This window comes from Leishmania infantum, chromosome 21 (assembly GCF_000002875.2).
Source record: "Leishmania infantum JPCM5 genome chromosome 21".
Classification (NCBI taxonomy): Eukaryota; Euglenozoa; class Kinetoplastea; order Trypanosomatida; family Trypanosomatidae; genus Leishmania; species Leishmania infantum.
This window is the reverse complement of record NC_009405.2, coordinates 163,742-178,164: the sequence shown is the minus strand read 5'-3', so window position 1 is coordinate 178,164 and position 14,423 is coordinate 163,742. Positions and strand designations below refer to the sequence as shown.

Here is a 14,423-nt window from a genome sequence, read left to right as displayed (position 1 = left end):
TTGTCTCTCCTCTCTCTTCAAATTGTCTATCGCACTCGCAGCGACAGCGGCACGGGAGCGGCAGTGCTGCCAAGCCTCTCCTTCCTTCTCTTCCTCTTTCGTCACCAGCTTCCCTCCCCTCCCCCCTCCCCCTTCCTGTCCTGTGTCTCTGTTGATCGTGTTCGACCATCGACACCTCTGTACGGACATCATAGCCGTGAGAACAAAGAGCAGTCACACACACACACACAACAGCCATCAAACGCGGGCCTAGGCCAAACGTAGTTGCCTGTGTGCGCGTGTGCGTGCGTGTGTGTGAGGTTCCAGCTCGTTCTCCGTTTCTCCGTTTCTCTACATCTCTACATCTCTCTCTCTGTCCGGCACCGTCGACACACACACACACACACCCACGGGCACGCATCCTCATACCCACATACGCAGAGACCTGGGGGAGCTCGTCGAACCAACCGCTGCGCGCATTACTGTCTCCGCTCGTCGAAAGGATGCGCAGCAGCGCGTACCAGCTGACGAAGGTCGCGTGCCACGCCGCCGCCAAGCCGAGAAGTGCTGCTCCGGTGACTGGTACGAGCTCGGCAGCCGGCAAGCAGGCCGTGGAGGAGCTGGAGGTCTACCTGCGTGTCATGAAGACGGCGCAGCGTCGGTGGGCGCGTGAGATTGTCGCCCATGAGACGCACGTGCGGCGCTTGATGATTATGGAGGAGCACTGCCGGGAGCGGCTGAAGCAGCAGGTGCTCAAGGGAACCCGTGAGCACCTCAAGTACCTCACGAACACGGATCTGATGGCAGCTTCCCAGCTCGTCTCGCCTCCGTCGGTGGACGTCTTCCTTGCTTACGGCATCCTGCCAGAGCAGGTGAGCGGGTTCACGGTGTACGTCATGGGGTGTCTCGTGGCGGACCCGAACCGGCTCAATGTGCCCCTTCCCATTCTCATCGCGGACCTCTCCAGCACCTGGGCCATCGTGCCGCCACGCAAGAAGGAGGCATACAACGAGCTTGCCGCGATCTTCCGACCTCACCTACCGCCTCGTGCCGCCGACGTGGAGGGCAACGATGCTCGAGCGACTGAAGCGACAACCGCGGTGCCCAAACGCAGAGTTGGCGGAACGCTAAAAGCAACTCGAAGGAACACAGCATCCGGCGATGCGGGTGTACGAGTGCGCGCCCATGCACCGCTGCCCCGGCATGGGCGTGGGTTTCAGCCCAAGCCTTCAGCGGCCGCGACAGGCAAGAGTCCGGTGCCCCAGGTGCTCCGCTCCGCCGGCAAGCAACTCCAAGTGCAGCGTAGGACAGCGACGGCGTCAGCGAGAGCACCAGTGCCCCCATTGACGTCGCTGTCATCGCCAACGGCTGCAGCCACACAGCCCTCCACTCTACCGCGAAGCGCGAAGCGCGAGCACAGCGCGTCAAAGACCGCCGCATGTGTCAACAACCGCGCTGGCAGTAGCGTCATCTCCCGCTCTCGATCCCAGCCCGTGGCGCCGCCACCCCAACCGCGGCGTCAGCCTGCTCTTCGTGCGGCTGACAAGGCTGCCGTGGCTGCTCTGGCGGAGGAGCTTCAGCTGCCTGACGCCGAACGGGACGCCTTCTGCCAGTTTGCCGAGGCCAGTCTGCACGAGATGGAGATGGCCTTAAACTTGCCGTTTATGTCGCCCAACAGTGACCGCAGCAGCGGCAGCTCAAAGGCAAAGAGGTCGGCCAAGACGCCGCGCGGCGGCGTACAGCTCGTCGTGAAGGAGTGGCTGCCCATCGCGGCGGAGGAGTGGGCGCGCAAGACGCGGCGGCAGAAGCGCTTCTACATGCGTGGCTAGGCTGCCCTGAGTCGCCATGTGACACACGCGGCACCGCAGTGGGCTTAAAAGAGGGTGTGCATGCAGCTTGTGCTCTATCTTCTCCCACTGACCCTCTCTTCTGCGCGAGGCGGCGTGGCTTTCGAATTCGCTGCGGCAATCGCGGACACGGGATAGGGTGGACTATGCCCATGCGCGGATGTGATCTGCAATGCGACGGTGCTGCCAACATCGCGTGCACTCACCTTCCTCTATATCTGTGCACGAGAACGCACTCGAAGCTCTTCCTTTCTCACAGACCTACCTTGAGATGGTGCGCCCAACCCTCATGTGCGCATCGCTCGCATGGATGACACAGGCGTGCCACCCACACCAGCCAACAGTTGGCTGCGGTCATAGAAGCGGCGTCGTTCTTTCTTTCCTTCTCCCTCTCTCTCGCCCCCTCCAACCTCCACACTCTACTCTCTGCCCGCAACATCCTTTCGTTCAGCAGTGAAGGATGGGAACGCTTGTGTGTGTGTGTGTGTGTCGGTGGCGGGAGTGAGGTGAGGGGAGGGGAGAGAGGTCGGCAGATGCGCGCATCAGCATAGAGTACCATAAGAAATTTGCTCACTCACGGGAGGATTACAAGACGGCAACCATGGGCGGGGTGACCAGGCTGGGTCCCGTGCGTGTGTGTGTGCGGCGGCATGCACAGAGACATCCTGCTCCTTCCTCCCCTCCCTTCTGCTTCCATCGATACTCCGTCACCCTCTCTCTCTGTGTCCGTCTCCCCACTCCCTCTTAACTGTACGTCACCTGTGTATCACTACAACTTCGACTGTCTTCACCGTTATGTGCTGCTGCATGTAACATCGATCTGTGTACTCTCTCTCCTCTTCAGCTTGTAGCGCGCGTCGTCTTCGCCCCCTTTGCCCGCTTCTCTTCCATTTCACATCCTCATCACGTCGTTGCCCCATCCATCCCCCCTCCCTTCAGACTGGTCCCCTGATCGGTTGTGCCATTGGAGGCATGGATGAGGGGGCGGGTGGATGGGGGGAACGGTGGCGAAGGGGAAGAAGTGGGCCAGGCGTTGTGGGTGGCCGTTGTTTGTACCGTTTCATTGCTTCACTTCTGTACATCTTCTCGCGAGTGACACCGCTGTCATTGCCATGCCCAGTCCCCATAGATGTATCGCCGCACGATGTCCTCGTCCACACCGCTGGACAACCATATGCGGCCTTGTTCACTCCCTCTCTTTCCGTGTTTGTGAGTGCGTGTCTCTTTGAAGAGAGAGACTTGCGTGGCGTGCGTGTGTGTGCGCCAGCACTAGCCCAACATCTGCACCCCTGGCACTCCTCCCCTTTTCCGCTGCTTCTGCTCTCACCCTCATCCTCACTCTCACTCCATGCTCTCTTTAGCCACAAAGCCCATACCAGCACAAACTCGCGCACTGAGAGAAGCACGAACGCGCAACTGGCTCTCCTTCGCTCCCTCCGTCTGCCAGTTCCTTCATCTCGCCATCGGGATCTGCGCACGTGCGTATTTTGCGAGCAGATCTCTCCTCCGCATCGCCATCATGGAGCGCACCTTTGCCCAGCAGGATGACTTGCGCACGCAGGATCAGCTGCTCGATCAGCTGCACGCCTCTGTGATGAACACGCGACACTACGCGATTCAGATCGGCAACGACCTCGGCGAACAGGACGACATGCTGGACCGTCTGCATGGCAATGTGACCCGCACAGCAGACGAGAGTCGGCGGCAGAACCAGAACGTCATCCAACTGCTCAGGGAGAGCGAGAATCGCGGGTTCTACTCCGTTGTGCTGCTCCTAGTCGTCATCATCATACTACTGCTGGCCATTTGAAAGGAGAGGACGAGAAGAAGAGGGGGCAGCGAAGCAGCAGGCATCGCATCCTCCGCACACAGGCACACACACACACTCACAATTGCGCGTAAGAAGACGGTGTGCGCTCACCTCAAGGCGCATCACGGGGGGTGGGTGGGCGGGCGAGAGTACGTCGGCGTATGTGTTTCTGCTTCGCTGCACCTTCTCTGACCGCCCCTTACATCCGCATCCTGATCTTCTCCTCACCCTTTCCCTCTGCTTATTGGACCACACGCACCTTGCTCTGCCACGGCGCTCTCTCTTCCATCTCTATGAAGGGCGTCTTCTTGTGGCTGTGTAGGTGTCCGTGTGCCTGTGTGTCCGTGAGTGTGTGCGTGTGTGTGGTATGGTTGCCAAACTCTCTTTCTTTCTCTGGTGCTCTCCCTGTCTCTGCGTCGTTGTTTTGGCCCTCCCCTCCTCTGAGTGGGGGAGCTGATCGTACACAAAACATAAAGTAATCAAGAGGGAGGCCCGGTGTCTCTGTGTGTGTGTGTGGTGGTGGTGGTGGTGAGAGAGGCGAGGGAGTCGGCTGCATCGAGGGGGTTGTTCACTCGGCGCGTACCTCCCCCCTCCCGCGCGCATCGCCCCCTTCCCCCTCTTCCCCTCTCTTCCTCTGACGCGCCACAACGACCACACACACACACACACACACGCACACGCACATACACACACTACAGTCGCGCAGACTCGGCAGATAGCTGTTGTTGTGGTGTTGGTGCTGCGCGTGTGCTTCCTGCTGTCTCTCATCATACCCAACACTTCCTCTCCCTCCTCCCCCCTGTTGCCAACGGCGCATACCCGACTTGTGCATTGCGCCCAGTCGATGATCAACACTGGCTTCATCTCCATTCTACTTCTAATTGTTTATTAGCAGCTCTTTCCCGTTCACATATCCCTTAAGCGCGGTCTATTCTTCTCCCGCCCTCGATATCGCCCCCCTCTCTCTCTCCCTCTCGCGTGCGGGTGTGTCTGCACGCACAGTCTTGCTCATCAGCCACTTCGCACTTGCTCACCCACTCGACGAAGCACAAGAGGCGACGATACTTATCAGCGGTAAGTGCCGCCATAACCGCCATCCACAACCTTGAGAAGAAAGAGCAGGGAAATATGATGCGGCGCACGCTGCTCTGGCTCGTGAACTTCGAGCCCGTCTTCATGCCGGCCCTCTCCCCGTCGATGGAGACAGGCACGGTGGTCGAATGGAAGAAGAAGGTTGGCGAGCTCGTGAAGGAGAGCGAGGTCTTCTGCACCATCCAGACGGACAAGGCGGTAGTGGACTACACGAACACCTTCGAGAGCGGCTACCTCGCCAAGATATACTGCGGGAACGGCCAGTCTGCCCCCGTCGCCAAGACGATTGCTGTGATGGTGAGCGACGCCGCGGATGTCAGTAAGGCGGACGAGTACACGCCTGAGGGCGAGGTGCCTGCCGCGGACGCGGAGGCACCCGCCGCTGCTGCTGTTGCCGCTGCGCCGGCCGCTGGTGGTGCCTCCTCTGAGGTGCCGGAAGGCGTCACCTGTGAGCCCGTCTTCATGCCGGCCCTCTCCCCGTCGATGGAGACAGGCACGGTGGTCGAATGGAAGAAGAAGGTTGGCGAGCTCGTGAAGGAGAGCGAGGTCTTCTGCACCATCCAGACGGACAAGGCGGTAGTGGACTACACGAACACCTTCGAGAGCGGCTACCTCGCCAAGATATACTGCGGGAACGGCCAGTCTGCCCCCGTCGCCAAGACGATTGCTGTGATGGTGAGCAACGCTGCCGATGTAGAGAAGGTTGCCAACTACTACCCCGAGGATGCAGTTGGCGGGCCGCCGGCCTCCGCCGCTGACCCTTCTGCCGCCGCTGCTGCTGCTGCGTCAGCTCGACCGGCTGCATCGGCCGCGTCTGCCAAGCACTACGGTGGCTCGCTCGATGCGGCGGTGGCGGCTAGTGGCCCAAGCGTGGCCCGCATTGCTGCTGGTCTGGAGCCCAGCGCTCTCGCCGGCATCGCTCCCTCTGGCAAGGGTGGGCGTTTCCTGAAGTCCGACTTTTCTGGTCAACCCGGTTTCGACTACAACGACACCGCGCCGGCGCGAGCGATGCAGCAGAAGGCGGCCCCCGCCGCTGCCGCTGATGGGGCGAGTAAGGCGGCTGCAAAGCCTGCTGCCCCGGCGGCGGTAAGCGGGGACATCTACAACGTTGTTCTCAAGCCCGGCCCTGTGTACAAGAGCGTCAGCGACACGGCCCTGCTGAAGAAGCTCATGTGCTCCATGCACATTCCGAAGCCAAAGTCGAAGAAGGCCGCCGAGTAAGGCGAAGATGTGCACCGATGCGCGCGTGTGCGCGAAACGCGTGTCTTCCGCTCATTCACCAAGGGGTTGGGGGGAGGAGAGGCGGACGCTGAGCAGAAACTCTTCCCGTGTAGTCGACGTCGCCGTGTAGTTCACGCCGTCGGTGCGGGTGTGGTTCAAGTCAGAGACCTCTCGGGAAAGGGATGGGTGGGGGTGGGGAGGAGGCCGCAGTCACACAAACGGGCGGCTACGCACTTCCTCACATGCACACACACAGCCACTCGCCCTCTCCTCTCACCATCTCTCTGTGTACAAGGGTGAAGCAGGGAAAAGGCGAGAGGTCGGTGGAGAACGGTGGGGCCGAGCATGGAGGCTGTGCCTGCACGATGACGAACACAGGAGTGCAAAGCAGTGGGGTGCGGTGTACATGTGAAACCGACTATCTGCCACCCTTTTACCCTATGGATGACACTCGCCCGTCCAACCCCAACGAGCTTTCTCCCCTCAAGAAAGAGGCACACCCGATGTATGAAGGCGGGCTGTCGAGGCATCTGGCACGCGACAGCTGCTCCCTACACTGGCACCGTGGCAATGGACTTGACGCACGCAGATGTGTGCCGCTGTGCCTTGTTGTGCGTCTCCGATTCGACAATGGGCGCCTTCGGCAGGTGTGTGGGGTGACACGCCGCCACCGGCAAGCAGAGCGAGACGATATAAAGATTGTGTGCTGTATGTCTTTTTTATTAGACATACGAGTGCCTGTCGTAAAGCACACCATCGGCTTTTGCAGTTCACTTTCTCTCTCTGCGTGCGTGCATGTGTGACAGCCACACAGCACGACCCCCACCCCGTTCCATGCACGAAGTCCGGCATGCGCACAACCGTGCAATCGAGGGACGGCTAAACACAGAAAATACGAAGAAAGCAAAGCCGAACGGGAATTTTGATGCCTTTCACTGTCTGAGCTGTACGGCAGTGGTTGCTGCCAAACGGGTGAGGAGGCGAGCGGAATGGCGGGCTGCGTGGGTGGATGGGTGGAGGGGGAGGGGGGGGTGATGTCGTCGTTGTTGTCCTCAACCGCATGCGTCTGTGTGCTTACGTGTTTCTGTTTGAACGCGTGCAGGTCTCGGTGTGTCTCTCGACGTGTGTGCTGGCGCCCCTGCGGCAGTGGAGTCGTTGTTGTTGGCTTTCGCTTTCCCGATGGTTCTCATGCTTTGTTTCGGGCCCTTGTCGGCACATGCGTATGCCGCCCCTTCTCCTCTCCCTTCTCTCGGTTCTCTGTTCGGCGTACCGCAAGTGCAATACGTGAGCGCACATTTCTGTGTTCGCGTGGGAGTTGCCCACGGTGGGTTGGTTTCTCTCTAACGCTGAGGGGTTTGACCTGACGAATGTGTGTGCGCACCCCCTCTCCCTCGTTCTCGTGGCGCTCCTCCACTCCAGACACCCACACGCGCCTACACACGCACACCCGCGGCGTATACATCGTTCGCAGTGTCGATCAGGATATCAAACCGCGCAAACGTGAGGTCAGACAGCGCCACGGAGCCCTCTCAAGCCAAGTGAGACGATGGGGAAGCGCGCCACGGAGGCGGAAGGGCACGCTGACACGCGTGCGCACACAAACACACTGCTATCAGAGGATTGCCGTAGCTTCTAGCGACGAATGGGGTGACCAGCAAGACGTGCACCGCACACAACGAAGCATCCATTCTAGCCACCTGCTGCGTGATTGATATGGTGACACAGACATGCTCGCTTCTCTTCGTCCACTCCCTTTCTCTCCTTTCCTCTTTCTGCCGTCTCTCTTTCACTCACTCCCCCCGCATGAACTCCTCTATCCGCCACATGCCCAACATATACGCCATACGTTGGGCCTGGCCCACACGCACGAGCTTCACCTCGCACCCTTGTCAGTGAAGCCGCCGCCGCCGCCGCCTTCCCATTGCCATCGCCTCCTCTCTTCTGTGCACCCCGTGCCTGCCATCCCCTCAAGAGAAATTTCCTTGTGCTGTGCCCGCGCCGCGTTTCGTCGTGCTAGTGATGTCCGACCTCGCCGATAAGATCCGCCGACAGGTGGAGTTCTACTTCAGCGACGTGAACGTCGCCAAGGATGTCTTTCTCAAGTCGAAGATGGCCGAGGACCCGGAAGGCTTCATTCCGCTGGAGGTGCTGCTCACCTTCAACCGTCTGAACAGCCTCACGAAGGACCCGAAGGTGCTCGCCGAGGCGCTCGCCAGCAGCGACAAGCTCGTCATGAACAAGGACGGCCTGTCGGTGCGCCGCAAGGACGCCCTGCCGGAGTCCATCCAAACCGATGAGCAGACGGTGTACGTGAAGCCGGTGCCGGCGACGGCCTCGCTGGAGCAGCTGCAGGAATTCTTTAGCGCTCAGGGCACCGTGCTGGCAGTGTGGCGCCGCTACTTCCAGGGCGGCAGCAAGGACGCGCCGGTGGAGAGCCGCACGAAACCGTCCGTGTTCGTGGTCTTCGCCAGCAAGACGGATGCCGAGAAGTTTGTCGCGGCGCCGCCCCAGTACGACGGCGTGCAGCTTAGCGCGCAGATGAAGACCGCGTACTTGGAGGGAAAGGCGGTGCAGATGGCTTCCCAGAAGAACCGCAAGCGCGTGCGCGAGGACGGTGAGGACGCTGGTGCGCCGTCGTCCGCGGCCCCCCGCACGCCCGCTATGCCCACGAACAGCAGCTACCGCATCTCCGGATGCGGCGCGATCGAGAAATTCTCCGAGGTAAAGGGGCTGTGGCCGGCGGAGGAGCAGAAAGGCGTGCGCTACGTGTACATGCCAACCAAGGAGGAGGCTCTCATCATCTTTCAGGACGCCGAGACAGCCGAGAAGATGGTCGAGTCCGTCAAGACCCGCGCGGCGACGCTGCAGGGCAAGCAGCCCGAGGTGACGAAGCTCAGTGAGGACGACGAGAAGGCGCTCATAGCGAACGTAGAGAAGGAGATCTCCGAGCGTGCGGCGCAGCATGGCAGCCGCGGTGGACGTGGCGGTCGCGGTGGCCGCGGTGGCCGCCGTGGCGGTGGTCGCCACTGAGCGCCACGGAGTACCGATAGGTGCAAACACGCGCACACCCACAAGACACCGGTGAGATGCACTCGTGAGTATGCAGTGCCTCCGACTTGTTGATGATGCCGAGCCAGCGACGGTGCACGGCATGCTCCACAGAATCGTCAGAGGAATCGAAGGCGCGACACCTGTGTGCCTGTAGTGGAGGGGCGTGCGTGTATGTGCGCGCGCACCCCGATGACCGAGTACGCGGAAACCCCCTTAACCTTAAGTGTACGACATCTTTTTCATTTCCACAGCCCTTTTAGCGGTTCCCTCATCCGCACAGTACGTCCTTGAGGCGGTAGTAGATGCCAGCGCACGCGCGCGTCTTTGGTGGCGTGCGCTGGCGTGTGAGACGCCTTTTTGTGACGCAACATCTGTCGTGTAACGGAGGAGGACGGCAGGATTGCCTAAAAAAAGGAGAGGCGGGGTAGGGCATCATGAGGGGACAGGAGGATAAGGAGGATAAGGAGGAGAAGGGAAGACTTGAACCCCCGGCGGGGAACACAACCACGCACAAGCGCTTTCCGACTGGTATGGGCAGTTGCATATCTCTGCGTGCATGTCCAGTGTGCGTGCCCGGTGGGGGAGCACGCTGCCCGCATCCACCTCTTCCCTCCAAACCACCACTCCCCCAGTGCCACTCGCCCTGCATGAGCGTTAACGAGAACAACATAATGGTGCAATACGAGGGAGAGAGCGCGCACGAGCGCATGCATCAGGAGACAACGGAAAAGTACGGCACCACTTCAGTAGCGACAGCCGTATCGCCTGCGGGTGCTAAAGGGGTGCGCCTCACGTATGGGCACGTACGTGCGTGGGTCGCGGGGAAGCGCGAGACATAATCGTCCTTGCGCACGCGTAACAGCGAAAGGAGTCGATGAACAGGGAAGGGCCAGGCCGCCGACACCGGAACCGGATAGCAAGTCGTACACGAAGTGTCTTCAGGGGCTCCTCTCCTGACGTCTCCCTTTGCCGGAGCGCGTGGTGCTTCTCGTCCCCACCGCCGATGCTCCGCTGCGCTGGATGCGTGTGTCGTGCTCCAGAGACATGTGTGGTTGGCTCCCCATGCTTGGCCACCAAAGCACGCGCTCGCGAGGGGGCGCGTCTGCTCATGGATGAACGCCTCATCAACGGCGCACAGTCAACACTCGCTTTCCGCACTGCCTTGACCTCGTGATTGCTTTTATCTGCATTGTTGCTCCCCTCGCGTGCCGCCTTACTTCCTTGCTCTCCGTGTCTTTACTTCTCCGTCGTCTCTCTGTGCTACCTCTGCGTGCGTCCATCACCGACACACATGCTCTCCAAGCTGTAGAGGAGGCGCTATTTTGACTCAACGGCGTCGCTGTCCGTCAGCACGCCGAACACCATCGGAAGGACTGCTGAGAGAGAGGGGCGCTGTGGTGCGTTCCACGCCGTTGCTATTGAGGTGCCTGTACAGGCAGAGCGGCATCATGTCTGCCATCACTTCATTTGCCGCTGCTGCCAACAGCACCGTCGGTGCGTCCCCCGCGGAGTACGTGAATTACGTGGACATCAAGCTAGATGGTGTGCACCACCTTCCCGCCGATTGGGTCTCCGCCGGCTTTCCTGTCCTGACATCCGGCACGGCAGGTGGAGCGGCCGGTGCTGGTGCCAACCATGCGCACGTGCACGACAAGGAGGGTCTGACGGAGGAGACGGAGGTCGCCTACGCGTATCACCCGTTCCGCTACGAGGTTACCCTCGCACTGCCCGCTGCGACCACGAATGCGACGGCGGCTGCAGACAACGATGAGGCGGACGCGGCTACTGCCGAGACTTTCAGAGAGGAGCCGCCGCCGAACACCGACGAGGGCGCAAAACTAGGCATGTCCATTGTCGCCTCCTTTACGCGCGGCCGGCTGCTGGCGCCCTTGCCGCAGTATACGGCGTACATCGCGGCAGCGGAGCCGGCGCCGGCCCCCGGTGTGGACGACGCCAGCCCGCTGCGAGACGTGCCTGTCTCCATCAGCGCGGAAAGCGAGATGGCCGCTGCCGGCGCGTCCGGCGACGAAAGGGAGGCGTCCGAGGCAGGCAAGGCGTCTGACAGAGTGGCCGCCGCTGGCGCCACGCCGGCTGTTCTGTGGGTCGTGACGGAGCGGACGGACGCGCCTGGCGCCAGCGGTGGAGCGAATGGCGTCGATGCCGTGGGAATGGTGGCCACAAAGCGCCGAGCGAGGTCGACCACGCCCCTCGCCCCCGCTGCGTCTGCTGCCGCTGCTGCTGCTGCTGCTTCGGCAAACAATACCGCCGCTGCAGCCGTTCCGGGAGCGCCTGCGCCGCCAGTGCCAGAGCCCAGTGAGCCGGCTCCGTGCGTCGTGCGCGTCCCTCTGACAGCCGTGCAGGAGGCGTACCTTGAAGGCTTGCTAGAGGCTGGCGCGCCGCTGAAGCTGAGCTTCCGCCGCGTCCTGCGTCCCGGCTGCCCGGCCGAGTGGGAGGACTTCAACGCCGGCTACTTCGAGGCTGAGATCCCGATCTCGCTGCACGCCTTGGCGGAGCCGGGGTCGACGCACCTGGCTGCTGATGTGGCACTGCAACCGACGAACGCGCCGGAGAAGCGCGCCGCCGCTGGGTCGGTGCCGTCGGAGAACGACCCGGCCGACCGCGGAAAGAAGCGCACCGTCACCCGCAAGCAGCGTCAGATGGTGCCCAGCATCCTCATCGACGTACCCGACCGCGACGCCCCACACCCGTACGTGACGGCTGGCACTATGGCCACCGTCTCCCTCACGCTGCAGCGCACTCTCACTCCTCTCGTCAGTGACCGCGTGCGGCCTGCCGTCACGCCTACCCAGCTGATCCCTCCGCGGCCCACGCCGACGGTGTCCGCTGCGGCCGCCGATGACACACAGACGCGACTCCAGCAAACGTTGCTGGGGGTTGTGCGGCAGCTGGTGCGCGATATGCGCGGCGCAACTCAGATGAAGTCGTGCGGATTGTCTGGGTCTGACGACGCGGCCTGGCGCACCGACTTTGTGGCGGCTCTGCAGAGCACCGGTGAGCTGGCCGCCTTCAAGAGTCAGCTGACGCCGCTGGTGACGAGCCTGGTGCAGGAGCGTCTGCGGAGCGGCCTTACCGGTGGCGGATCGCCGCAGGAGGTGGCACGGGCGAGCAACGAGCTTTACGTTCAGCTCATGGACATGCTGCACAGTGCCCTGCACGAGTGTGCCGGCGAAGGCGACGCGGTATCGAGCGTGCCACAGCTTCGGACCACTTCGAGCGGTGGTGCGCCGAACAGCGGCGAGGAGCAGGAGGTGCGGTGGCGCGCGATCGAGGCGGAGGTGAGCGGGGACTTCGAGCTTGCTGCGAAGCTGTACCAAAGCCGTCTGGCCTCGCACGTCGCAGGGGACAACTGGGCGGCACTTTGGGTGGACTGCGGCCTCTTCTACCAGCGCACCGAGGAGTTGGCCAAGGCGGAGCAGTGCTACCGCGAGGCGATTGCCTGCGACCCGTATTGCACGTCGGCGTTGCTCGACTACGGAGCATGGCTGCTTGCCCAGGACCGGCTGGATGAGGCGGCCGTGTTCTTGCACGGCCTCGTCGACATTGCACCGCAGCACAAGCTGGGATGGGGCTGCATTGCGCTGCTGGCGGACTTGCACGAGTTGGCGGTCCGCGTTGGCAGCCCGGACGCGGCGGTGGAGCAGCAGAAGTGGCGCAGGGAGCAGCGTCTGGCGCTGCGGAAGGCGGCAGAGTGCGGAGCTGTGAGCCCGAGCCACGCCACCGGTGGTGCCGACAGCGGAGGGCTTTCGGGGAGCAGCGGCCCGGCCAACGACTCCGTCCCGACACCTCCTCCTGCATCATCGCAGCGGGACGCTGAGGAGGAGCTAATGTACTTGGAGGTGGCGACATACCTCGTGAACCTGCACCACCGCGATTTGGCGAACGTGTGCTTGGCACGGTGCCGACCCGGGGCGCTGCAGGTGGAGCTGCTGTACGCGCGTCTGTTCACGCAGGGTGGGCAGTACGAGGAGGCGCTCAGGACACTGGACGAGATCAACACGCCGTCCGGCGCGCACACATCTATCTCCGCGGCGGAGCAGCGTCTTGTAGACGAGTGTGCGCTGCTGCGTGCCGAGTGCGCCGCCGCGCTCGGGCGTCCGTCCGATGCTGTGAGGGTGTACAAGCAGGTCCTGTGCCGCGGCGAGCCGCCCACGGCGCCTCCGTACCTCGGGACCCTGACGACAAACTGGCAGGCGCAGCTTCAGGAGGTGCAGTCATTCGGCATGGCTGGCAAGAGTGGCGCGGCAAGGCCGGCGCAGGCGCTGCTGGACCAGCGCATCACAGAGGCCGAAAGCATGCACTACTTGTCCGCTTACCTGCATCTGTGCAACTTACTCCTGAGGGAGGGTCGCTACCGGGACGCGCTGGGCGTCGTGACGCTCGCGCTGCAGGTGTGGCCGAGCAGCTCGGTGTTGTGGCTCGGCGCCGGCGTCGCCTACTACCGCGCTGGCGACCTGCTGCCGGCGGAGGAGTGCCTGCAGGAGAGCAACACGCTGAACCCGGCCAACCCGCGCACATGGGCCTACCTCGCCCTGCTGGCGGTGCGGCTGCACAATGTTGGGGTGGAGGAGGTGGTGCAGCAGCTGCTGACCCTAAACCTGGAGGACGCTCCGTTGTGGGCTGAGCTGGGCCGCACCCTGCTGGGCACTGCGCGATTTCCACGGCTGAGCGTGCTGTGCCTGCGCCGGGCTGCCGCGCTAGTGTCTGGCAAGGGTGGCGCCGTTGATGCCATCTTGCCGTCGACGCAGTACCACCTCGCACACGCGCTGATGGAGCTGCAGCAGTGGGAGGAGGCGGAGCAGCTGCTGGGCAAGGTCGCCTCGAACAGCGGCAGCAATGAGGTGCTGCGTGGCAAGGCGGAGGAGGAGCTGGCGGTGCTGCGCGCCGGTCAGTAACGCAATGGTGGTACAACAGGAATGACCTCTGCGCGTCTTTGTGTATGAAAATACTCGTGCGTATCTGCCGCGTGTGTGCACGGGAGCGGGCAGAGCAGGCGCGCCAGAGCTTAGGAGCAAAGTTGAAATGCAGACCTCATACACACGTGCGTGCGCGTGTGTGTGTGTGTCCGCCTGTCCTCCCCCTCCCCATCGCGCGTGCGTCTTGCGGTGGCGCTCGTCCTTTGCTCGTTTCTCATGTACAGGCTTTTTTTTTTTTGAGCGAGCGCCTCTCTCCGTTCTTTGTATGTATTCGATGAATCGCCGTGTATGTGTGGCCTGTGTGTGGATGGGGAGGTGCTGCTCCGTCCGCTCGGCCTTGTAAAGTGGCATAGGGAGAGCTCGGAAAGTGCCGTGGCACCACACCTGCGGCGTGCGTCGTGTCAGCTGCATCCCGCGGACGGTGCGCACGGAGCGGCGTCTCGGGACTCTCTCAACCTCTCCACCCACCTTCAACGCCAAAGCGGGACT

The 14,423-nt window shown here is 62.3% G+C and overlaps 5 protein-coding genes across 5 annotated transcripts; all 5 read left to right on the top strand.

The window, feature by feature from the left end:
• Positions 1-482: 482 nt before the first annotated feature.
• LINJ_21_0630 (conserved hypothetical protein) lies at positions 483-1,808 on the top strand (the record flags this gene model as incomplete). The annotated part of the gene is made up of 1 exon (XM_001465331.1): positions 483-1,808. One exon carries the CDS (start codon positions 483-485, stop codon positions 1,806-1,808), a length of 1,326 nt encoding a protein of 441 aa, XP_001465368.1.
• A 1,537-nt stretch (positions 1,809-3,345) lies between these two features.
• LINJ_21_0620 (conserved hypothetical protein) lies at positions 3,346-3,636 on the top strand (the record flags this gene model as incomplete). Its single annotated transcript, XM_001465330.1, has 1 exon — positions 3,346-3,636. The coding sequence occupies one exon, from the start codon at positions 3,346-3,348 to the stop codon at positions 3,634-3,636; it is 291 nt and encodes a 96-aa protein (XP_001465367.1).
• A 1,128-nt stretch (positions 3,637-4,764) lies between these two features.
• Positions 4,765-5,949, top strand: LINJ_21_0610 (dihydrolipoamide acetyltransferase precursorlike protein; the record flags this gene model as incomplete). Its single annotated transcript, XM_001465329.1, has 1 exon — positions 4,765-5,949. One exon carries the CDS (start codon positions 4,765-4,767, stop codon positions 5,947-5,949), a length of 1,185 nt encoding a protein of 394 aa, XP_001465366.1.
• Positions 5,950-7,968: 2,019 nt separating this feature from the next.
• LINJ_21_0600 (putative la RNA binding protein) lies at positions 7,969-8,979 on the top strand (the record flags this gene model as incomplete). Its single annotated transcript, XM_001465328.1, has 1 exon — positions 7,969-8,979. The coding sequence occupies one exon, from the start codon at positions 7,969-7,971 to the stop codon at positions 8,977-8,979; it is 1,011 nt and encodes a 336-aa protein (XP_001465365.1).
• A 1,469-nt stretch (positions 8,980-10,448) lies between these two features.
• On the top strand, positions 10,449-13,913 carry LINJ_21_0590 (conserved hypothetical protein; the record flags this gene model as incomplete). Its single annotated transcript, XM_001465327.1, has 1 exon — positions 10,449-13,913. The coding sequence occupies one exon, from the start codon at positions 10,449-10,451 to the stop codon at positions 13,911-13,913; it is 3,465 nt and encodes a 1,154-aa protein (XP_001465364.1).
• Positions 13,914-14,423: the final 510 nt, after the last annotated feature.